The sequence below is a fragment of the Schistocerca gregaria genome, chromosome 1, assembly GCF_023897955.1.
Source record: "Schistocerca gregaria isolate iqSchGreg1 chromosome 1, iqSchGreg1.2, whole genome shotgun sequence".
NCBI lineage: Eukaryota > Metazoa > Arthropoda > Insecta > Orthoptera > Acrididae > Schistocerca > Schistocerca gregaria.
Window position 1 is genome coordinate 1,067,427,481 of NC_064920.1, and position 26,417 is coordinate 1,067,453,897.

At 42.2% G+C, this 26,417-nt stretch overlaps 1 protein-coding gene across 5 annotated transcripts in view; it reads left to right on the forward strand.

Annotated features, from left to right (window-relative positions):
* The window catches only part of LOC126281423 (ATP-dependent zinc metalloprotease YME1L-like), a 252,411-nt gene that overhangs the window by 143,750 nt on the left and 82,244 nt on the right, over positions 1 to 26,417 (forward strand). For all 5 annotated transcript variants that reach the window (XM_049980379.1, XM_049980388.1, XM_049980395.1 and 2 more), the window contains one exon: positions 13,620 to 13,845. In XM_049980379.1, the coding sequence (XP_049836336.1) occupies positions 13,620 to 13,845 (226 nt within the window). The remainder of the gene's footprint in view (positions 1 to 13,619; positions 13,846 to 26,417) is intronic.

Genomic DNA, 26,417 nt, shown 5'->3' on the forward strand with positions numbered 1-26,417 from the left:
TGTGGTCATATGTAAATGCTATTAGTGGCACCAAAGTTAGTGCCCAGAGACAGGAGTTGAAATTGAAGGTAGCAAAGTAAAAACTGAAATGCTTAACTCTGTTTTCAGATATTTCTTTACAAAGGAAAACCCATGAGAATAGCTCCAGTTTAATTGCCATACCACTAATGAGATGAATGAAATAAGTATTAGTGACAGTGGTGTTGAGAAAAAGCTGAAATCATTAAAATTAAACAAAGCTCCAAGGTCCAAAGGAATGCCTGTCAGATTCTATGCTGAATTTGCAGGAGAGTTAGCCCTTCTTCTTTCTTTCTTTCAGGAACGCTAGTTCTGCAGGGTTTGCAGGGAAGCTTGTGTAAAGTTTGGAAGGTAGGAGACGAGGTACTGGCAGAAGTAAAGCTGTGAGGACGGGGCGTGTGTCGTGCTCGGGTAGCTCAGTTGGTAGAGCACTTGCCTGCGAAAGGCAAAGGTCCTGAGTTCAAGTCTCAGTCCAGCACACAGTTTTAATCTGCCAGTAAGTTTCATATCAGCGCACAGTCCGCTGCAGAGTGAAAATCTCAATCTGGAAACATCCCCCAGGCTGTGGCTAAGCCATGTCTCTGCATATCCTTTCTTTCAGGAGTGCTAGTTCTGCAGGGTTCGCAGGAGAGCTTCTGTAAAGTTTGGAAGGTAGGAGACGAGGTACTGGCAGAAGTTAAGCTGTGAGGATAGGGCGTGAGTCGGGCTCGGGTAGCTCAGTTGGCAGAGCGCTTGCCTGCGAAAGGCAAAGGTCCCGAGTTCGAGTCTCGGTCCGGCACACAGTTTTAATCTGGCAGTAAGTTTCATATCAGCGCACACTCTGCTGCAGAGTGAAAATAGCATTCTAGCCCTTCTTCTAACTATGATCTACTGTAGATCCCTGGAAGAAAAAACCATGCCCAGTTCTTGGACAAACACACAAGTCATGTGAGAAAAGAGCAAGTTTGGTTTCACGTGATCAATGTTTTTGGAATCCATTCTGGATGGCATTCAGGAGCTCACTCTGTTCAATATGTCTCATTATGTTTGAACTCAGAATATGTTCTAAGTTTCTACAACAAATCATTGTAAAGGATACTGGATAATAGTTTTATGGATCACTTCTATTACCATTCTTGTAGATGGATATGACCTGTTCTTTCTTCCAAGAACTACAATAGATTATAGTTAGAAAAGGGCTAACTCGGCCATAAATTCAGTATAGAATCTACAAGGGATTCCATCAGGCCCTGGAGTTTTGTTCAATTTTAATGATTTCGCTTGTTTCTCAAGACCATTGACACTAACACTTATTTCATTCATCTCTTCAGTGGTACAAAGATTAAATTGGGGCTGTTCTCATGAGTTTTCCTTTGTAAAGGAACAATTGAAAACAGAGTTAAGCATTTCAATTTTTGTTTTGCTACCCTCAATTTCAATCCCTGTCTGATTTGCTTAAGACTGGGCACTAAATTTGGTGCCACTAACAGCCTTTACACATGACCACAATTTCTTTGGGTTCAGCAAAAGACCATTTGACAATATTTTGCTACAGTACCGACTAAAGGCATCACACAATGCTCTCTTGACAGCCAAATGCATTTCATTCAATATCTGTCTATCTATAGTCCTATGCTTTGTTTTACACCTGTTGTTGTTGTGGTCTTCAGTCCTGAGACTGGTTTGATGCAGCTCTCCATGCTAATCTTTTCCTGTGCAAGCTCCTTCATCTCCCAGTATTACTGCAACCTACATCCTTCTGAATCTGCTTAGTGTATTCATCTCTTGGTCTCCCGCTACAATTTTTACCCTCCACGCTGCCCTCCAATGCTAAATTTGCAATCCCTTGATGCTTCAGGACATGTCCTACCAGCCAATCTTTTCTTCTAGTCAAGTTGTGCCACAAACTCCTCTTCTCCCCAATCCTATTCAATACCTCCTCATTAGTTACGTGATCTACCCACCTAATCTTCAACACTCTTATGTAGCACCACACTTCGAAAGCTTCTATTCTCTTCTTGTCCAAACTATTTATTGTCCATGTTTCACTTCCATACATGGCTACACTCCATACAAATATTTTCAGAAACGACTTCCTGACACTTAAATCTATACACAATGTTAACAAATTTCTCTTCTTCAGAAACCCTTCCCTTGCCATTGCCAGTCTACATTTTATATCCTCTCTACTTCGACCATCATCAGTTATTTTGCTCCGCAAATAGCAAAACTTGTTTACTACTTTAAGTGACTCATTTCCTAATCTAATTCCCTCATCATCACCCGACTTAATTCGACTACATTCCATTATCTTTGTTTTGCTTTTGTTGATGTTCATCTTATATCCTCCTTTCAAGAAACTGTCCATTCCATTCAACTGCTCTTCCAAGTCCTTTACTGTCTCTGACAGAATTACAATGTCATCGGCGAACCTCAATGTTTTTATTTCTTCTCCATGGATATTAATACATACTCCAAAATTTTCTTTTGTTTCCTTTATTGCTTGCTCAATATACAGATTGCATAACATCGGGGATAGGCTACAACCCTGTATCACTCCCTTACCAAACACTGCTTCCCTTTCATGCCCCTCGACTTTATAACTGCCATCTGCTTTCTGTACAATTTGTAAATAGCCTTTCGCTCCCTGTATTTTACCCCTGCCACTTTCAGAATTTGAAAGAGAGTATTCCAGTCAACATTACCAAAAGCTTTCTCTAAGTCTACAAATGCTAGAAACATAGGTTTGCCTTTCCTTAATCTTTCTTCTAAGATAAGTCGTAAGTTCAGTATTGCCTCACGTGTTCCAACATTTCTACGTAATCCAAACTGATCTTCCCCGAGGTCGGCTTCTATCAGTTTTTCCATTCGTCTGTAAATAATTTGTGTTAGTATTTTGCAGCTGTGACTTATTAAACTGATAGTTTGGTGATTTTCACATCTGTCAACACCTGCTTTCTTTGGGATTGGAATTATTATATTCTTCTTGAAGTCTGAGGGAATTACGCCTGTCCCGTACATCTTGCTCACCAGATGCAAGAGTTTTGTCAGGACTGGCTCTCCCAAGGCTGCCAGTAGTTCTAATGGAATATTGTCTACTCCGGGGGCCTTGTTTCGACTCATGTCTTTCAGTGCTCTGTCAAACTCTTCACGCAGTATTGTATCTCCCATTTCATCTTCATCTACATCCTCTTTCATTTCCATAATATTGTCCTCAAGCACATCGCCCTTGTATAGACCCTCTATATACTCCTTCCACCTTTCCCCTCTTTGCTTAGAACTGGGTTTCCATCTGAGCTCTTGATATCCATGCAAGTGGCTCTCTTTTCTCCAAAGGTCTCTTTAATTTTCCTGTAGGCTGTATCTATCTTACCCCTAGTGATATAAGCCTCCACATCCTTACATTTATCCTCTAACCATGTCTGATTAGCCATTTTGTACTTCCTGTCGATCTCATTTTTGAGACGTTTGTATTCCTTTTAGCCTGCTTCATTTACTGCATTTTTATATTTTCTCCGTTCATCAATTAAATTCAATATTTCTTCTGTTACCCAAGGATTTCTACTAGACCTCGTCTTTTTACCTACTTGATCCTCTGCTGCCTTCATTACTTTATCCCTCAGAGCTACCCATTCTTCTTCTAGTGTATTTCTTTCCCCCATTCCTGTCAATTGTTCCCTTATGATCGCCCTGAAACTCTGTATAACCTCTGGTTTAGTCAGTTTATCCAGTTCCCATCTCCTTAAATTCCCACCTTTTTGCAATTTCTTCAGTTTTAATCTACAGTTCATAACCAATAGATTGTGGTCAGTGTCCACATCTGCCCCTGGAAATGTCTTACAATTTAAAACCTGGTTCCTAAATCTCTGTCTTACCACTATATAATCTATCTGATACCTTTTAGTATCTCCAGGATTCTTCCATGTATACAACCTTATTTTATGATTCTTGAACCAAGTGTTGGCTATGATTAAGTTATGCTCTGTGCAAAATTCTAACAGACGGCTTCCTCTTTCATTTCTTAGCCCCAATCCATATTCACCTACTATGTTTCCTTCTCTCTCTTTTCCTACTGCCGCATTCCAGTCACTCATGATTATTAAATTTTCATCTCCTTTCACTACCTGAATAATTTCTTTTATCTCATCATACATTTCTTCAATTTCTTCGTCATCTGCAGAGCTAGTTGGCATATAAAACTGTACTACTGTAGTAGGCATGGGCTTCATGTCTATCTTGGCCACTATAATACTTTCACTATGCTGTTTGTAGTAGCTTACCCGCACTCCTATTTTTTTGTTCATTATTAAACCTACTCCTGCATTACCCCTATTTGATTTTGTATTTATAACCCTGTATTCACCTGACCAGAAGTCTTGTTCCTCCTGCCACCAGACTTCACTAATTCCCACTATATCTATCCATTTCCCTTTTTAAATTTTCTAACCTACCTGCCCGATTAAGGGATCTGACATTCCACTCACTGATCCATAGAATGCCAGTTTTCTTTCTCCTGATAACGACGTCCTTCTGAGTAGTCCCCGCCCAGAGATCCGAATGGGAGACTATTCTACCTTCGGAATATTTTACCCATCATCATCAATTAACAATACAGAAAAAGCTGCATGACCTCAGGAAAAATTACGGCTGTAGTTTCCCCTTGCTTTCAGCCTTTTGCACTACCACAATAGCAAGGTCGTTTTGGTTAATGTTACAAGGCCAGATCAGTCAATCATCCAGACTGTTGCTCCTGCAACTACTGAAAAGGCTGCTGCCCCACTTGAGGAACCACACGTTTGTCTGGCCTCTCTACAGATACCCCTCCATTGTGGTTGTACCTACGGTACGGCTATCTGTATCGTTGAGGCACGCAAGCCTCCCCACCAGCGGCAAGGTCCGTGGTTCATGGGGGGAAGGTTTTACACCTATTATACAATAATCTCTCTTTCTTTCGAAGTTTCCTTACAGTGAATGTATATCAAATAGGGTCCTTCCCATTATGAACTGTTCTACTGGGTACATATCAACCCAGTGCAAGGTCAATTATTCTTTTCCTGTTGACATACTAATAAGAAAGCTGGAGTTTTATGGGGTGCATGGGAGCATATTAGCTGTAATGCATTCTTATTAAACAATAGAAAACAGTTTGTCTCAGTCAGAAACATAAATTCCTTCTTAATAGAAAACAACATAGATGTTCCACAAAGATCTATTCTTGGTCCCTTCTTCTTCATTGCAGCAATCAATGATTTTCATTAATAACGTAGCTCATTCTGTCATATGTTATGCAGATGATACAACTCTACTTATCACACATGGAAGAATCTCATATCTGAATAGGGTAACAAAAGAAACTCTTGATACAGCGTTGGACTGGTTTGCAGCTAATAAATTCCTGTGCAGTCCTGATAAAACCCAACAACTCCTAATGAGAATGTCTATAGAAATAGAAAACAACTTTTGGGTATTTACTCTAAGGAGTGAAAAAATATATTGGGGTGTTATACCTCATTTTGAAGCTAAGGGATTTAGTGTTCTGGGATACCTCTGGGTGACATACTTTGTACTGTTCCGGTACTATATGTCATATGGTCTGATTGTATGGGGCCACTCTCCTCACATCAAAAACATTTTGAAAACATAAAAAAAGGCCTAGGCTACGTATGTGTAAAACAGGATACGTGGAGACTCAGAATACTCACCCCCATGAACCACAGACCTTGCCGTTGGTGGGGAGGCTTGCATGCCTCAACGACAGAGATAGCCGTACTGTAGGTGCAACCACAATGGAGGGGTAAATTAAAGAGAGTTTTGGAGAAAAGAGAACCACTTGCATGAATATCAAGAGCTCAGATGGAAACACAGTTCTAAGCAAAGAAGGGAAAGCAGAAAGATGGAAAGAGTATATAGAGGGTCCATACAGGGGCGATGTTCTTGAGGACAATATAATGGAAATGGAAGAGGATGTAGATGAAGATGAAATGGAAGATATGATACTGTGTGAAGAGATCGACAGAGCACTGAAAGACCTAAGTTGAAACAAGGCCCCGGGAGTATACAACATTCCATTAGAACTACTGATGGCCTTGGGAGAGCCAGTCCTGACAAAACTCTACTATCTGGTGAGCAAAATGTTTGAGACAGGCGAAATACCCTCAGACTTCAAGAAGAATATAATAATTCCAATACCAAAGAAAGCAGGTGTTGATAGATGTGAAAATTATCGAGCTTTCAGTTTAATAAGTCACAGTTGCAAAATACTAACGCAAATTCTTTACAGACGAATGGAAGAACTGGTAGAAGCCAACCTGGGGGAAGATTAGTTTGGATTCCATAGAAATGTTGGAACACGTGAGGTGATACTGACCTTACGACTTATCTTAGAAGAAAGATTAAGGAAAGGCTAACGAACATTTCTAGCATTTGTAGACTTAGAGAAAGCTTTTGATAATGTTGACTGGAATACTCTCTTTCAAATTCTGAAGGTGGCAGGGGTAAAATACTGTGAGCGAAAGGCTATTTACAATTTGTACAGAAAGCAGATGGCAGTTATAAGAGTCAAGGGACATGAAAGGAAAGCAGTGGTTGGGAAGGGAGTGAGACAGGGTTGTAGCCTCTCCCCAATGTTATTTAGTTTGTATATTGAGCCAGTAATGGAAACAAAAGAAAAATTCGGAGTAGGCATTAAAATCCATGGAAAAGAAATAAAAACTTTAAGGTTCGTCGATGACATTGTAATTCTGTCAGAGGCAGCAAAGGACTTGGAAGAGCAGTTGAACGGAATGGACAGTGTCTTGAAATGAGGATACAAAATGAACATCAACAAAAGCAAAACGAGGATAATGGATTGTTGTCGAATTAAGTCGGGTGATGCTGAAGGAATTAGATTAGGAAATGAGACACTTAAAGTAGTAAATGAGTTTTGCTATTAGGGGAGCAAAATAACTGATGATGGTCGAAGTAGAGAGGATATAAAATGTAGACTGGCAATGGCAAGGGAAGGGTTTCTGAAGAAGAGAGTATTTGTATGGAGTGTAGCCATGTATGGAAGTGAAATGTGGACAATAAATAGCTTAGACAAGAAGAGAATAGAAGCTTTCGAAATGTGGTGCTACAGAAGAATGCTGAAGAGTAGATGGGTTGATCACATAACTAATGAGGAGGTATTGAATATAATTGTGGAGAAGAGGAGTTTGTGGCACGACGTGACTAGGAGAAGAGATCGGTTGGTAGGACATGTTCTGAGGCATCTTCAATTTAGTATTAGGGATCACCAATTTAGTATTGGAGGGCTGCGTGGAGGGTAAAAATCGTAGAGGGAGACCAAGAGATGAGTACACTAAGCAGATTCAGAAGGATGTAGGCTGCAGTAGGTACTGGGAGATGAAGAAGCTTGCACAGGATAGAGTAGCATGGAGAGCTGCATCAAACCAGTATCAGGACTGAAGACCACAACAACAACAAAACAACAAACAACATGAATTTATACTTTTATGTGTTTGTTCCCTATATTAAAAATAATATTTCAGATTTTGCTGCTAGGGTAGAAACTCATGTACACAGCACCAGAGCTAAGGCTATTATAAATATACCAATGTACAGGTTTGCAAGAACTAGAAATTCTCACAAAGAGAACCCACTCAAAATTTTAAACAAAAGTGCAGCCTATGTTTGGTCTATGGATCTAACTTTTTTTAAAAAAATTACATGGTACAGCTAGCTATCAGATCACCCATTTTACAATATCAAAGAATTCTTTGAGATGCCTGAGGAAGACATTAGCATTTAACAGATTTTCCCATACTCTGCTGTATCATTCCAAGGTGTGTTACATTTTGTATAATTATTCTTCTGTGTGTTGTATAATTATGTCCTGTAGATTCTATCCAATTATTACTGCACAATGTTTGTACAATACTACATCACTAGCTCTTAGAAATATTCCTGTAGCATATTTTATTATTGTGGTGTTTGACATGTATACTAGAACCTGTATTAAACAACAGTGATGAAGCCTATTTCATTGTAAAATGATCAATAGTGAATAAAAATTCTCATTTCTTGAACATGTGCCAGGTAGTGCAATCACAATACAATAGTGATCCACCTTCTTAATTGCACACAGGGGTGAATTAGAGTTCCTTTTCCTGAATTTTTACTCACTGAGAAATGGAGCAAAATTTCTATTTAGGATTTAAAAAAATTATTTGTCCTTTTGTCCAGTGTGGGAAACGTAAACTATATGTGTTGCAGTTTAAATGGTATAAACAGTTATTATATAGTGCTAATGCAAACTGAGTCACCATGTGATATGTGGTAGTTCTACACAGTAAAAGTAAAATTTTTATAACATCGGTGTCTGATCATTTGGCAATTTTCTATAACATTGATGTAATCTTGACACCACATCAATGAAAATGGAAGCATAGTTACAGTCAACTGGATTACAAAATAATTTCTGAAAATGTAATGAATATTCATCCAAAAGATTATTGAACTTTTTGAATTAATGTTTAACAAAAGATTATTGAACTTTTTGAATTAATGTTTAACAATACTGCAGTTGTCATGAATAATCAACCTAAAAAGTAACAGTGTATTCAGATAATAGGAAGTACTAATATTTTTCAAATATCAGGCCAAAAGATGTAGTAATATGCTGTTACGTTTAGCCATTTGGATAAGAAAATTTTGAAAAAAATTCTTAAACTTGACAAAAATGTAGCTTTTATATGTCATATCTATGAAATTTTAGTTCAGTGATACTTTTTTTATAGTCATCAGTCTTCTGACTTGTTTAATGTGGCCCGCCACAAATTCCTGTCCCGTGGCAACCTCTTCATCTCAGAGGAGCACTTGCGACCTATTTCCTCAATTATTTGCTGGATGTATTCCTCTCTGTCTTGCTCTACAATTTCTGCCCTCTGCAACACCCTTGAATATCATAGAAGTCATTCAATGATGTCTTAACAGATGGTCCTATCATCCTGTCCTTTCTCCTTGTTAGTGTTTTCCACATATTCCTTTCCCCTCCTATTCTGCACGGAACATCCTCATTCCTTACCTTACCAGTCCACCTAATTTTCAACATTTGTCTGTAGCACCACATATCAAATGCTTTGATTCTCTTCTGGTCTTGCTTTCACACAGTCCATGTTTTACTCCCATACAATGCTATGCTCCAAACGTACATTCTCAAAAATTTCTCTCTAAAGTTAAAACCTACATTTGATACTAGTAGTCTTTTGTGGGCCAGGAATGCCCATTTGCCAGTGCTAGTTTGCTTTTGATGTCCTCCTTGCACCTTCCATCACTGGTTGTTTTTCTGCCTATGTAGCAGAATTCCTTAACTTCAACTTCTTCGTGACTGTCAGTCCTGGTGTTAAGTTTCTCACTGTTCTCATTTATGCTACTTTTCATTACTTTTATCTTTGTTTGATGAACTCTCAGTCCATATTCTGTAGTGAATAGACAACTCATTCCATTCAGCACATCATGTAATTCTTCTTCACTTTCACTCAGATTAGCAATGTCATCAGCGAATTGTGTCATTGGTATCTTTTCGCCTTGATTTTTGATTCCACTCCTGAACCATTCATTTATTTCCATCATTGCTGCTTTGATGTACAGATCGCACAGTAAGGGTGGAAGACTACATCATTGTCTTACATTCTTTTTAATCTGAATATTTTGTTCTTGGTCATCCCTCTTGGCTCTAGCACATAATGTGGATTACCCATCTCCCCTATTTTTTAGCCCCATTTTCTCAGAATTTTGAACATCTTACACCATTTTACATTGTCAAACACTTTTTCCAGGTTGACAAATCATATGAACACTTCTTTAGTTTTCTTTAGTCTTACTTCCATTATAAACTGCAAAGTCAGAATTGCCTCTCTGGTTCCTCTATCTCTCCTAAAGCCAAACTGATCATCATCTAATACATCCTCTGTTTTCTTTTCCACTCTTCTGTATATTATTCATGTCAGCAACTTGGATGCATGAGCTGTTAAGCTGATTGTGTGATAATTCTCACACATGTCAGCTCTTGCAGTCTTCAGAATTGTATGCATAATATTTTTTCGAAAGTCACATGGTACATTGCCAGACTCATACATTCTACACACAAATGTGAATAGTCATTTTCTTACCACTTCCCCCAATGATTTTAGAAATTTTCATGGAATGTTATCTATCCCTTCTGCCTTATTAGATCTTAAGTCTTCCAAACCTCTCAAGAAAATTATGATTCTAATACTGGATCCTCTATCTCTTCTAAATCGACTCCTGTTTCTAGTGTGATTAGACAAATCTTCCCCTCATAGAGGCCTTCAATGTACTTGTTGCACTCATAATGTTACAACCCTTGCTTTTAATTTCACCAAAGTTTGTTTTGACTTTAGTATATGCTGTGTCAATCTTTCCAACAATCATTTCGTTTTTGATTTCTTTATATTTTTCATACATCCATTTCATATTAGCTTCCCTGCACTTCCAATTTATTTCATGCCTCACCTACTTGTATTTCTGTATCCCTGAATTTCCGTGAACATTTTTGTACTTCCTTTCTTTATCAATCAACTGAAGTATTTCTTCTGTTGCCCATGGTTTCTTCACAGTTACCTTCTTTGTACCTGTGTTTTAGTTTCCAACGTCTATGATTGTCCTTTTGAGAGATGTCCACACCTCTTCAATTTTACTGCCTACTGAAATATTCCTTATTGCTGTGTCTCTAGCCTTAGAGAACTTCAAGTGTATGTCATCATTCCTTAATACTTTTGTACCCCACTTCTGCACATATTGATTCTTCCTGACTAAGCTCTTAAACTTCAGCCTTCATCACTGCTGTATTGTGATCTGAGTCTATGTCTGTTCCTGGGTATACCTTACAATCCAATATCTGATTTCAGAATCTCTGTCTGACCATGATCTAATCTAACTGAAATCTTCCCATATCACACAGCAGTGATATTACATAGTCCAAATAATTTTTTAGATTTTGGGTAAACCAGTGTATGTGTAATTGGGTGAGGATTCTCTGGAATTTCAAAAAAAGCAATATAAATAAATAAAAAATAAAGAAATCTCTACATTTTAGAACGATGATGAAATAAAGGCACCCTCTGTTACACATGCTGCATTTTGGTACTAATTTGAAGTTCTTTATTCTTTGTCAGGTTTCTGAAACTCCATTTTTTAATTACTGTAATTTTCTTTCCGCAACTTCTTTCTTAAAAATAAGTATACTGTATTTTCCTATGTCAAATAAACATTTTTCTTCCCATTTTTTTCTTTTTACGCTAATATATTAACATATTAATTCCTGGCTTAACTTTTTGTCTCTTATCATAGGTTGGACACATAAACAAACCACTAGTAATTCCTCATTTCTTACTCAGTCCATTTTTTTTATATTTTCTCCCTCAAGTTTGAATACAAGTTTTCATTTATTTTTGCTACTGTGTCTCAGGGCTTACTACGTCTTGATTCTCATTTTCTACTACCCTCATGACTTGTGATTGACAAACACCAGCAGGTAATGGCTTCTTTTCTGATACAATTCCCCTAGTAATCGTATTTTCCATTTTTTTACCCTTGTCATCATCATGACATAAACTCATATGTACTTGCTCTATTTCAGTGTAAGTATCAATACTCACTTCAACATTCTCACAATTACTTCCCATAATACTCTCTTCACTATTTTCTGTTTCAACATTATTTTCGTCTTGTTCCCCTGTATACATCAGGTTATCAGCATTCTGCAAATTACTGTTATCTGCCACTACATCACACCCTTCTTCATTAAACAATCTCCCTGGTTGTGAATCTACATGATCTTTCTCTTTCCCTTCTCTCCCTGCTGCACCACTTTTAGTCCAACAATGCAAATTTAAATAATAGCCTCCCTAAAATATGGGCTTTTATTTTTCTACTTCTATCTTCTTTATTTTTTATTAAGTCTACAGAAACATCAGGATCCACTTCATTAGTTGTAATTTCAGACACAGTTCAAATAAAAAACACATTACTGTTGATTATATGATTTTCACTCATATTCTTTTTCATGTCATTCCACCAGTTTGGGTTTAAAGTTTTACTAATTTTTGCTAACTGATTCCAAAATAATTCTCTATTCATGTTATTCCCAAATTGATTCCACAAACCAGTCTGAGCTGCCGGAGGTTGCGGCCAAGTGCGTGTTAGGTGTGCTTGCTTGTGTGGAAGAGTATGTGTGTTTTCTTTCCTGAAGAAGGCCAAATGTGTGACTTTCTTTTCATTGTGCCTGTTTGCAATTCAATATGTCATCTTTATGGTGAGAAGCAATCTATCTTTTTCTTATGTTGTTGATCTACGTAAATGATTTTGGTAACAGGTTTTCTAAAGAGACTTCTTACATTACACTTGTCCACCCTCTTCTGGTTTATTGCTATGCACTGTGAATCTGTATCAGATAGTATTGCAGAGAACTAAAAAATGTTCAGAGAAGAGCAGCTCATTTTTTATCATCATGAAATAGAGGCGAGATGTGCCGGATATGATAACAAATGGCAATCATTGAAACATAGGCATTTTTCATTGTGGCAGGACCTTCTCATGAAATTTCAGTCACCATCTTTCTCATCAGAGTGTGAAAATATTTTTTTGGTGCTCACCTACATACTGAGAAGTGATCCTCACACTAAAATTAGGCAAATCAGAGCTCTCAGAAAGAGTTAACTGTTCATTTCTCCTGCATGCTGTTCAACAGTGGAAGGGTAGAGATGTAGCTTGAAGGTGGTTTGATGAACCTTCTGCCAGGTACTTAATTGTGAATTGCAGAGTAATCATGTGGGTGTGAAAGTAGATTTTAATTGATAGGATGCCTATCACACCTCACTGCCTGAAATTTAGATTTTTGCATTTGTAACTGCCCTTCAGAGCTCATTCTCAGCCAAGATCTTTGTCAAAATGAGTGGCCTGTTATTTTCTAATGTCAAACTATCATAATGCTCAACTCATTCAAAGCATTACATAAATTAGATCAAATTGTATAAAAGCAAGTATTACCATATGACAGTGCAATAAACCAAATGTCGAACACAGTAAACAAATCAAACAGTACACAGGAAGAAGATAAATCCTGGAAGCCCACTGTAATTATAGGTAGATACTAATTAATGTATGGATTCTGTTATGGAAGAGTAATGTGAGCCTTAATTTGCATGTGAGTAAAGAGTACAATAGACAGATATGCATATCCTAAGTTTAATACAGTGTTTTGTAGTGACTTGATTTATTTGTTTTGTGACATTATAGGTTGCCAGACAGGCATATGTATCTCACCATCAATATATCTGTTGGTAATATTTTTTTTCTACCTATGTGCATACAAAGTGGGCTTGCGCGATACATCTTCTATATGTACGCTTTTTGGCTCACTTACTCTATTCAGTAGTTGTTTGATTACACAGTTGTATGAATGTCTGAAGATGGAATACACAATTCTGAAATCTATAACGTGTTGTCCATATAAACAGCAAAAATAAAGACAGGTAATTGGAACATGTAAAACATTGCTACTATTATGAATTCTTGGACTTTGAAAGTGCATATTTTTTAAAGTGGAATATTGTTTTCAGGTACCTGTGCCTGATTATGTGGGACGTAAGGAAATCCTTGACTTATACTTGGGTCGTATACTCAGCAGGGATGTTGATGTTGAAATGTTAGCACGAGGTACTACTGGTTTCACAGGAGCAGACCTCGAAAGTATGGTGAACCAAGCAGCAATTAGAGCTGCTATTGATGGTGATGATTCTGTTTCTATGAAGCACCTTGAAGATGAAAGGGACAAGGTTCTTATGGGTAAGCATGTACAATATTTTCTCCTCCAATTACTCCCAGCCCCATCTTCCCTCCCCTCTTTGGTGCACAAGAAAATGTGAAAGATCATAAATTTATATTAATTGTCCATGAGTATGGGTAGCTTTTTGGTGTAAATCAGAAATAATAACAGACCCAGAAAAGAAACCTGAGGGACTCCAGTATGATTAATCCCTAGTCTTATTCAGCTGAGGCTTGAATTTTGCGGTCCAAAATGACTTCCTGCTTCCTACTGTTGAAATAGAATTTTAGCAAATTGTCTAATGAGCCAGTAGGATCATCTACATCTACATCTACATCCATACTCCGCAAGCCACCTGACGGTGTGTGGCGGAGGGTACCCTGAGTACCTCTATCGGTTCTCCCTTCCATTCCAATCTCGTATTGTACGTGGAAAGAAGGATTGTCGGTATGCTTCTGTGTGGGCTCTAATCTCTATGATTTTATCCTCATGGTCTCTTCGCGAGATATATGTAGGAGGGAGCAATATACTGCTTGACTCTTCGGTGAAGGTATGTTCTCGAAACTTTAACAAAAGCCCGTACCAAGCTACTGAGCATCTCTCCTGCAGAGTCTTCCACTGGAATTTATCTATCATCTCCATAAGGCTTTCGCGATAACTAAATGATCCTGTAACGAAGCGCACTGCTCTCCATTGGATCTTCTCTATTTCTTCTATCAACCCTATCTGGTGCGGATCCCACACTGCTGAGAAGTATTCAAGCAGAGTGCGAACAAGCGTACTGTAACCTACTTCCTTTGTTGTCGAATTGCATTTCCTTAGGATTCTTCCAATGAATCTCAGTCTGGCATCTGCTTTACCGACGATCAACTTTATATGATCATTCCATTTTAAATCACTCCTAATGTGTACTCCCAGATAATTTATGGAATTAACTGCTTCCAGTTGCTGACCTGCTATTTTGTAGCTAAATGATAAGGGATCTATCTTTCTATGTATTCACATCACATTACACTTGTCTACATTGAGATTCAATTGCCATTCCGTGCACCATGCGTCAATTTGCTGCAGATCCTCCTGCATTTCAGTACAATTTTCCATTGTTGCAACCTCTCGATACACCACAGCATCATATGCAAAAAGCCTCAGTGAACTTCCGATGTCATCCACCAGGTATTTTTGTATATTGTGAATAGCAACGGTCCTATGACACTCCCCTGCGGCACACCTGAAATCACTCTTACTTCGGAAGTCTTCTCTCCATTGAGAATGACATGCTGTGTTCTGTTATCTAGGAACTCCTCAATCCAATCACACAATTGGTCTGAGAGTCCGTATGCTCTTACTTTGTTCATTAAACGACTGTGGGGAACTGTGTCAAACGCCTTGCGGAAGTCAAGAAACACAGCATCTACCTGTGAACCCGTGTCTAAGGCCCTCTGAGTCTCGTGGACGAATAGCGCGAGCTGGGTTTCACACGACCGTCTTTTTCGAAACCCATGCTGATTCCTACAGAGTAGATTTCTAGTCTCCAGAAAAGACATTATACTCGAACATAATACGTGTTCCAAAATTCTACAACTGATCGACGTTAGAGATATAGGTCTATAGTTCTGCACATCTGTTCGACGTCCCTTCTTGAAAACGGGGATGACCTGTGCCCTTTTCCAATCCTTTGGAACGCTTCGCTCTTCTAGAGACCTACAGTACACCGCTGCAAGAAGGGGGGCAAGATCCTTCGCGTACTCTGAGTAATATCGAACTGGTATTCCATCAGGACCAGTGGCCTTTCCTCTTTTGAGCGATTTTAATTGTTTCTCTATCCCTCTGTCGTCTACTTCGATATCTACCATTCTGTCAACTGTGCGACAATCTAGAGAAGGAAGCACAGTGCAGTCTCTGTGAAACAGCTGTGGAAGAAGACATTTAGTAATTCGGCCTTTAGTCTGTCATCCTCTGTTTCAGTACCATTTTGGTCACAGAGTGTCTGGACATTTTGTTTTGATCCACCTACCGCTTTGACATAGGACCAAAATTTCTTAGGATTTTCTGCCAAGTCAGTACATAGAACTTTACTTTCGAATTCATTGAAAGCCTCTCGTATAGCCCTCCTCACACTGCATTTCGCTTCGCGTAATTTTTGTTTGTCTGCAAGGCTTTGGCTATGTTTATGTTTGCTGTGAAGTTCCCTTTGCTTCCGCATCAGTTTTCTAACTCGGTTGTTGTACCACGGTGGCTCTTTCCCATCTATTACGATCTTGCTTGGCACATACTCATCTAACGCATATTGTACCATGGTTTTGAACTTTGTCCACTGATCCTCAACACTATCTGCACTTGAGACAAAACTTTTGTGTTGAGCCATCAGGTACTCTGTAATCTGCTTTTTGTCACTTTTGCTAAACAAAAAAATCTTCCTACCTTTTTTAATATTTCTATTTACGGCTGAAATCATCGATGCAGTAACCGCTTTATGATCACTGATTCCCTGTTCTGCATTAACTGATTCAAATAGTTCGGGTCTGTTTGTCACCAGAAGGTCTAATATGTTATCGCCATGAGTCAGTTCTCTGTTTAACTGCTCAAGGTAGTTTTCAGATAAAGCACTTAAAAATATTTCACTGGATTCTTTGTGCCCTGCCACCCGTTATGAACGTTTGAGTCTCCCAGTCTATATCTGGCAAATTAAAATCTCCACCCAGAACTATAACATGGTGGGGAAATCTACTCGAAATATTTTCCAAATTATTCTTCAGGTGCTGAGCCACAACAGCTGCTGAGCCCGGGGGCCTATAGAGACATCCAATTACCATGTCTGAGCCTGCTTTAACCGTGACCTTCACCCAAATCATTTCACAATTCGAATCTCCGTCAATTTCCTTCGATACTATTGCACTTCTTATCGCTATAAACATGCCTCCGCCTTCACTGTGCAGCCTGCCTCTGTGGTATACATTCCAATCTGAGTTTAGGATTTCATTACTGTTTACATGTGGTTTCAGCCAACTTTCTGTCCCTAGTACTATATGGGCGTTGTGACCGTTTATTAATGAGAGCAGTTCTGGGACCTTTCTATAGACGCTCCTGCAGTTTACTATTAGCACATTAATATTGTTATTCCCTGTTGCATTTTGCCTACTCCTGCGTTCCGCGTCTCAGGAGGCGTATTGTCGGGCCTAGGGAGGGAATTCTCTAACCTAAAAAAAACCCATGTGCACTCCACACGTACTCCACTACCCTCGTAGCCATTTCCGGCGTGTAGTGCACGCCTGACCGATAGCGGAGGTCGAGAAATTTGCACCCCAGCTCTCCGCAGAATCGTCTGAGCCCCTGGTTTAAGCCTTCCACTCGGCTCCAAACCAGAGGACCGCGATCGGTTCTGGGAACGATACTACAAATAGTTAGCACTGATTCCACCCCACGAGCGAGCTTTCTGCCTTCACCAACTCCGCCAACCGCCTGTACGATCTGAGGATGACCTCTGAACCCAGACGGCAGGAGTCATTGGTGCCGACATGAGCAACAATTTGCAGTCGGGTGCACCCAGTGCTCTCTATCGCCCCCAGTAGGGCCTCCTCCACATCTCAGATGAGACCCCCGGCAAGCAGACAGAGTGACCACTGGCCTTCTTCCCCGACCTTTCCGCTATTTCCCTAAGGGGCTCCATCACCCGCTTAACGTTGGAGCTCCCAATAACTAATAAACCCCTCCCCCCATGTGCCTGCTCGGACCTTGCTGAAGGAGCAGCCACATGTCCACTCACATGCCACACGGCCAGCCTCCACATTGACCCTCCACCTCGTGCGCCGCGAACACCTTGGGGAGAGGGTGGCCCAACCGCGCCCGGTACCCGCGAAGATGTCTCGACAGCAGGGACAGTGGGTGAAGCATGTAACACCTGGGGTGTACCTTGCGACGCACCAGACTCCCCACTGCCGCTACACTCCGAGGAAGCAGCCTGAAGATGGCTGACCACGGCCATCAACACGCTCAGCTGTTCGCGAAGAGTGGCCAGCTCCTCCTGCATCCGTACACAGCAGTCACACATCCTATCCATCCTAAGGAATCAATTTACTGAAGAGACTTAATCAACTTTTACCTAGACTGCTAATTCACTAAAGGCAGCTGATTATTGACTAAACTGTGATTGCTAACCACTTCTTGTAGAAAACAATGAAAATATCATATGATAAATACATAAGGGTGCCAAGACTACAAAGGAAATCCATTGTTAAATATAGAGGAGAGGGTGGATAGGTGAAAAGAGTACACTGAAGGCCTGTAGGAGGGGAAGGAGCTGACTGTTAACATGACATAAGAACAAATTAATGTCTGATGGGTAGACTTAACACGATACAATATTTGAGTCTTGAGTGTTACATAGGTTTAGAAGAAGCAAACAAGACAGGAAGGATAGGTAACATTCTAGTGAATAAATCATTTTGGGAAGTGGCACCCAAATAATTATAAAAGTTAGATTATGGAATCAGCAAGACTGGAGACATGTCACATGACTTTCAAGAGAGCCACACAATTCAGAAGATATCAAATGCAGATAAACGTGAGAACTGTCATACAGTGAGCTTAATAGATCATGAGTTCAAGCTGATGACAAGAATAATACACAGAATAATGGAAAAGAAAATTGAGGATTTATTAGATAACAATCAGCGTAACTGAAGGACAGTTAAAGCAACTAGGGAGGCAGTTACAATGTTGTGTTCGATAATTTAGGCACAAGTTATGAAAAATCAACGTTCTTTCAAAGGATTTATTGGCTAAAAATGTGTTAGACAATGTAAAACTCTGCAAGATGCAGGCATGTGCTATAGGGAATAATGAGCAATGCACAAGAATGACAGACTGAGAGAGAAGTGATCTGATTAAAATTGGTGCAAGGCAGGGACATAGTCTCTTTCCGCTATTGTTCACCCTGTTTTCTGATGAAACAATAACAGAAATAAAATAAAGTTTTAAGAATGGGATTAAGATTGGATAAAAGGACGCCAGTGATAAGATTCACTAATGACATTGTTATCTTCAGCAATCATGAGAAAGAATTATATGATGTGCTGATCAAAATTAATTTCAGTGAGCAGAGAAGATGTATCGAAAGTCAACCAAAGAATGACAAAAGTAATGAGGAGTAACAAAAATGAGATTAGTGGTGAACTCAACATCAAATAGAGTTTGCATAGTAGATAGAAAGACAGAATGAGGAATTCTGCTACCTAGGAAATAAATAAATACATGATGGATGAAGCAAGGAGAATATAAGAAGCAGACCAGGACATGCTAAGAGGGCATTCTTCGCTAAAAGAAGTCTACAAATAACAAACATAGGCCTCAATGAGGGATAAAATTTCTGATAATGTATGCAATGCAACTCAAAAGTTCTTTAACATTTGAAAATACACTAATTCATCGAATAATGTAGGCAGGAAGCTAAAAATTGATAAAAATGCTTGAAAGCAAAGGTAAGTGCAAAAAGCGGCCAACAAATGGTGCTGGACAGCAACACATCAGTGTTGCCACATGAGAAACATGTATAAAATGAGCTCAAGTCTGTTGTAATGCACAATGGACATGAATGTATGCAGGAGATCAGACAGGATGCTCACATACGTGTTACCTGTCAGAGTCGTGTCTAGACATATCAGAGGAGTGAGATCATCCCTATGCTGGCTGATAAACACTTGTTGGAAGTTATGACTTTTATACAGGATGGCACTCCACCCCACATTGCTTCATGTGCAAAAGATCACTTGTGCACATAGTTTGGTAAGGATTGCATGCTTAGCACCCATGACTATCATGGTTGGCCTCTCAGGTCTCCAGACCTCAATTTGTGTGATTATTGGTTGTGGGATTAGCTGAAGTCTCAAGGCTATTGCAAGGCTATGTTATTCTTGTTGTTTTGTTTTGTTGTTGTTGTTGCTATGGTCTTCAGTTTGAAGACTTGTTTGATGCAGGTTTCCATATTGCTCTATCCTGTACAAGCCTCTTCATCTCTGATAACTATTGCCGTTGTAATGGTAACCGGAACGGTTGCGGGGTTATAGTGACAGAAACACGGCGGAATCCACGTACAACAACACAGTGGGAGAGGATGGACACAACCAACAAAGGACCTTACAACACAACAAGAACGGAAACCAAACAAGACAACCACGCCTACTCGTTAAGAAAATACGAAAGTCAATACGCCGTCTAATGCGAGGCAATATGTCCTGAGACGTACGCAAGGTTAGACTGGCAGGCTAAGCGACAGGCAGGCACTTAAGTACTCGATGAAGGATGCCGCTATTAGCCGCTGCAGCCATGTGTTCCACTGTGGCGCCCTCCCCCTAAATGCGGGCCAGGAGGCGCGCGCCACCACAGCTTACGGCGCAATTGTAAGAGACCTCTATGGGTCCGTCGGGGATTCAAATTCTGCAGCGTGTGGTACCAGATTCCTCCCCTTGAAACTTGTGCTTAGGGGCAGAAACGCCCTGGATGGTACCGAGGTGGGCAGCAGTGGCAATAGGAGCCGGGCTCATCAACCGCTATTGGCAGGGAGGAAGGGATGCCTGAGGTTTCCATGACAGGCAATCCAGAGTCCAGGGCAGGGGAGGGAGCCGCCGATCCACCCGGAGGTGGAGAGGGCCGGCAACAGGCCCTCGGGGAGATGGCAACCAGGTGCAGGGATGGTGACTCAAGGACCACGTCCGTACCTGAAGGAGGTAGGGACAGAGGCGGCGGCGCGAGTCCCGGGGCGGCATGCGGGCAGAGCTGATTATGATGGCGCAGCTCCAAGCCTTTCAATGTCTTCACCAGCGTCACACGCTGCCCATGGGACGCGATGACCATGGCGGGCCCACACTGCCGTGCCAGGGGTGTACCACTGCAGGGGGCGGAAGGAGGAGTGCATCAGCAAATAGAGCAGGGTCTGCAGTTGTTGCCCATGGAGCCATGTAGGAGCAGTGCCGGACTTTGTCCGTCAATGGGTGTAGTGTGAAAGGTGCTCAAAAACACGGTGAGGGCCGACTTGGTTGGAGATGTGTCGACTGCCTTAGTCAACTGTTGTTTAAAAGTGCGGACAAGCCTCTCCGCCGTGCAATTGGACGGAGGGTGGAAAGGTGGGCTATGGATATGTTTGATATTGTTGGCGTGACAGAAGTTGTGGAAGGAGGATGCCGTGAATTGGGGACCATTATCATAGATCACTGTGTGTGGCAGACCCTCGATGGCGAGAACCTGGGCCAGGAGTAGGCATCAACAATGAGTAAACACATGGACCCCAAAACCAGTCCTACAAAATCGATATGGATGCAATCCCAGGGCAAGCGAGGCACAGGCCAGGGTGCAAATGACTGATGGGGACTCGCCTGGTGACGCGCACAGATAGTGCACCCACGGACCAGATGCTCAATATCACCACCGATGCTGGGCCAATACACATGCCAGCAAGCCAAAACTTTCATACGGGACATACCCCAGTGTCGTAGAGTAACAAACTGAGCACCCAAAGCTGAAATGCCTGAGGGATGACCACTCGATGGGCATCTGACTCAGTGGCCAACAGAAGGACATCATCAATCACAGAGAACCTGTGGGACAGGTGGCGGCAGGGGCTGAAATCAGACTGCTTCTGATGAGTGACGTAGGATGGCCACCCGTGGACCTCATAATTGAGAACCTGCCACAAGACAGGGACGCAGCAGGTAGCCGCAGCAATGTGAGCAGCCATAAGAGGCAGACCGTCCAGCGCATGCCAATAGGCAGAATCAGTGTGAAAGCAGAGGACCCCCTGTTGGTGAAAGGCAGGATCAGGGACCACGGGGAGACGTGACAAAGCGTCCGCGTTAGCATGGTGGGATGGTGTAAGTGTAATTACGTAAAAACAATGCCCAGCGCTGGAGACGTTGAGCCGTCCGCTCCGGAAGGTGAGAGTGGGGTTTATTGTCTGTCAGGAGGGTGAACTTTGCCCCAAAGAGATAATTGTGAAAATTCTGGGCAGCGAACACGATCACCACAGCCTCCTTTTCAATCTGGGAGTAGTTCCGTTGTGCTAGGGTCAAAGTCTTAGAGGCATAAGCGATGAGCTTTTTGCCGCAGTTGGCATCCCAGTGCGCAAGGACAGCCCCAATGCCGTACGCTGATGCATCGGCCACCACAACCAAGGGGTGGTCTGGAGAAAAGGGAGTAAGACAAGGGGCGGACTTCAGCATCGCCTTTAAATGGAGAAAATCCTTGTCACAGGCAGGGGTCCACTCAAAAGGTACCCCTTTGTGACGCAAGCGATTGAGGGGCTGAGCAACGGAGGCAGCCTGTGATAAGAACTTTAAGTAATAAGTAACCTTGCCCAAAAGCACCTGGAGTTCAGATAAGTCCTTGGGATAAAAAAGGGCCTCAATGGCCATGGCATTACAACCTGAAGGGTGAATGCCATCTTTGCTAAGTAAGTGGCCTAAGTATTCCACTTACAGTTGAAAAAAGCAACACTTGTCCAGCCGACAGCGTAAACCAGCAGACTGCAGAGTGTGAAATAAGGCACTGAGGTTTTGCAAATGTTCCTGGCAGGAACGCCCAGTGACCAAGATGTCATCCAGATAATTCGCACATGCAGGGATAGATTGTGTAAGCTGCCCCAGGAACTGCTGGAAAATGGCCGGTGCCAAAGAGACACCAAAGGGAACACACTTGTACTTATACAATCCGAAAGGTGTGTTGACAACCATGATGTTCAGAGATTCTGCATCCAAGGGCAACTGGTGGTATGCCTCAGCCAGGTCGATCTTGGAAAAATACTCTGCCTCGGCAGGCTTGGCAAGAAGGTCTTCCTGTCGGGGAATGGGGTAAGTGTCAATGAGGGACTGAGCATTGACTGTAGCACCGAAGTGCCCACACATCCGAAGGGACCCATTGAGTTTCTGTATGATCACCAGTGGCATTGCCCATGCACTGTAAGTGACAGGCTCCAGCACATCAGCGGCCTGTAGCCGATCAAGTTCCTACTTAACCGCTGGCCGTAAGGCCACCGGAAGAGGCCGGGCCCAGAAAAAGCGAGGCAGTGCATCCGGCCGTAGGGTGATGTGCGCCTGAAAGCCGAAAGCACATCCGAGATCCGGTGAAAACAAGGACGAAGAAGTGGGGCATAGATCGTCCTAGTCTTGAAAGGGAACAGCTGTGGGAATGACCTTAACTTCGTTGGAAATTGAAAAGCCAAACAATTGAAATGCATCCAGGCCAAACATATTCAAAGCCGACGGATAGTCAACAACAAAGAGGGTAAGGAGCCAGGGAATACGCTTGCATGTCGCCTGGGCAACAAACTGCTCATGAAGGGGAATGGAACTGTCTCCATAGGCAACCAAATGGTGAGAGGGAAGCGACAACACAGGAGAGCCCAGCCAGGTATAGGTCACCATATTAATCAGGGAGACGGTACCCCAGTGTTGACCTGAAAACTGACATCCTCAGTGAAAATGCGGAGCGTGAGGAAAAGCTTTCACGCTGATGGGTCATCCTGTGGGATGACCGATTGCAGAGCATGGACTGTACCTTGAGGCCCAGGAGGGGCAGGACTGGAGCGAGTCGAGCGACTACGACAAACAGATCGGACATGGTCCTCCTTATTACACAGTGTGCATGTTTTCCAGCGGTGGGGACAATCAGCTTGCGAATGTGCAGTAAAGCACTGTGGGCAAGATGGAAGTGGGCTGTGTGACTGGCGACGAGGGGCAACCGAAGGTGCCGATGCCATAGAGACATCGGACAATGAGGAGTCCCGAAGGCACTGGCCTCTGTCGGCCGGGCCACACTGATGTCGCAAGGGCGGAACCCGCCATAACGCTGCGATCGGTGCCACCTGCGGTCGCACCATAAGATGCTCGTTAGCCGCTTGATCAATTTCAAAGCAGTGGGCAATGCAGAGAATCTCTTCCAAGGAGGGATTGTCGAGTTTCAACACGGTAGTACGGACCTCAAAAACGAGAGCCAGCTGAACCACCACATCCCGGATCAGGGAGTCTGCATATGAGGCTGATTGGTAAATGTAAAATTGCATCGACAGCTGAGACCCAGCAAGTCTGTGACCCAGGAACGATACAATTGACCAGGCTGTTTATGGTACTGGTGGAAGTTTAGTCGAGAGGTGACCACATGGTTGCGTTGGGAATAATAGTTTGTCAGCAAAAGGCAGATCTCCTGGAAAGAGAGAGCCACAAGATTGGACAACGTTGCCAACTTTCGGAGAAGAAAGAACGTGCCCTGGGAGGCCCAAGACAAAAACAACGACCGCTGCAATGAATCGTCCGTGACTTGAAAAGCCGTGAAATGTTGTTACAGCCGATGTAAGTAGGTTTCCTCGTTAATGTCATTAAATGGTGGTAACGACAGCAGACGTGGGAAAGCATCAGACACCTGAGGACTCTGAAGCTGTTGTGGTGAACTGTCCCAGACATCGACTTTGTCTGCTAGCAACTGCAGCGACTTTTGTATGATGTCTAACTGGAGCTGCTGCTGCTGCGTGAGCTGCTGCTGTTGCTCCAGCAGACAGACCAACTTCACCTCCATACCAGCAACGACCATCATTTACCTCGTCACCAAAATGTTGTAACAGCGACTGGAACAGTCACAGGATTGTAGTGACAGAAACGCGGTGGAACCCACAGAGTGGCCCACGAACAACAACACAATGGGAGAGGACGGACACGACCAACTAAGGACCTTATGACACAACAAGAACGGAAAACAAACAAGGCAACCATGCCCACTCATAAAGAAAACACGAAAGTCAATATGCTCTCTAATGCAAGGTGATATGTCCTGAGACGTATGCAAGATTAGACTGGTAGGCTGAGCGACAGGCAGGCACTTAAGCACTCAATCGGGGACGCCGCTATTGGCCGCTACAACCACATGTTCCACTGTGGCACCCTCACTCTAAATGCAGGCCAGGAAGTGTGCCGCCACAGCTTACGGCGTGATGATACAGAGACCTCATTGGTTCTTTGACATCCATGACGTCTGGCAGGGATTCAAATTCCGCAGCGCGCGGTAACAGAATTGCAACATACACTGAAGACCCAAAGAAACTGGTACACCTGCATAATATCACGTAGGGTCCCTGCAAGCGTGGAGAAGTGCTGCAACTTGACTTGGCATGGACTCAAATAATGTCTGAAGTAATGCTGGAGGGAACTGACACCATGAATCCTGCAGGGCTCCATAAATCCGCAAGAGTACGAGGGGATGGAGATCTCTTCTGAACAGCAAGTTGCAAGGCATCCCAGATATGCTCAATAACATTCATGTCTGAGGAGGACAGCAGAAGTGCTTAAACTCAGAGGAGTGTTCCTGGAGCCACTCTGTAGCAATTCTGGATGTCTGGCTTGCTGCATTGTCCTACTGGAATCACTCAAGTCCATTGGAATGCACAATGGACATGAATGTATGTAGGTGATCAGACAGGATGCTCACACACGTCACCTGTCAGAGTCATTTCTAGACATATCGGGGGTCTCATATCACTCAAACTGCACATACCCCACACCTTTACAGAGCCGCCACCAGCTTGAACAGTCCCCTGCTGACAGGCAAGATCCATGGATTCATGAGGTTGTCTCCATACCCATACATTTCTATCTGCTTGAAACAGTCTGAAACGAGACTCATGTGACTAGGTATAATGGGCATTCAAATGAAATCCAGTCACTAGTGTAATGGTAATGATTTTATTAACTCAAAAATGTAGTGATATATAGTACACATACTCAAAAGTAGTCGCCAAAACTGTTGGCACATTTATCCCATTGTGGCACTAACCAGTCATTTGCATGCTTGAAGAAGTTAGTAGGCTGCTGTTTCAAATCAATGTCCATGAATAGCTTCTTTTAGGGGTCCAAACACATGAAAGTTACACAGTGAAAGGTCAGGACTGTATGGTGGATGTTCCAGCGTTCCCCATCATAACTACTGCAATGTCGTCTTCACTACACTGGCCATGTGCGGGTGGGCATTATCATACAGGAGGATAATGCCAATGGACAACATGCCTTGGCGTTTCGAACTGACGGCTCATTTAAGGTTCTGTAAAGTGGCTTGATAACACTGGGCGTTGATGATGGTTCCCCATTCCGGGAACTCGACAAGCATTTTCGGTAGTGGATGATAACTTGTGTGACCACCTTACCTTCAATGTGAAACCACATTGGCGCTATGCAACATCAAATGGTGCGCAACATCTCTACCAATAGATGTCGCCACCATACCCGCAGTTTGCCTTACGTGTAAGGCAAAAGTAGACGCACTCATCAGGTTTTATTTGATTGTTTTTAGTCATCATCAGTCCAATATTGGTGTTGACAGGCCCAAGTGAGGCACAAAGCTTTATGTCATGCAGTCATCAAGGGTACATGAGTGGGCCTTCAGCTCCGAAAGCCCATATCGATGATGTTTCATTGAATGGTTCTCATGCTGACCCTTGTTGATGGCCCAGCATTGATATCTGCAGCTATTTGACGAAGGGTTGCGCTTCTATCACATACAATGATTCTTCTCAGTTGTCATTGCTCCTGTTCTTGCAGGATTTTTTTCCAGCTGAAGCGAT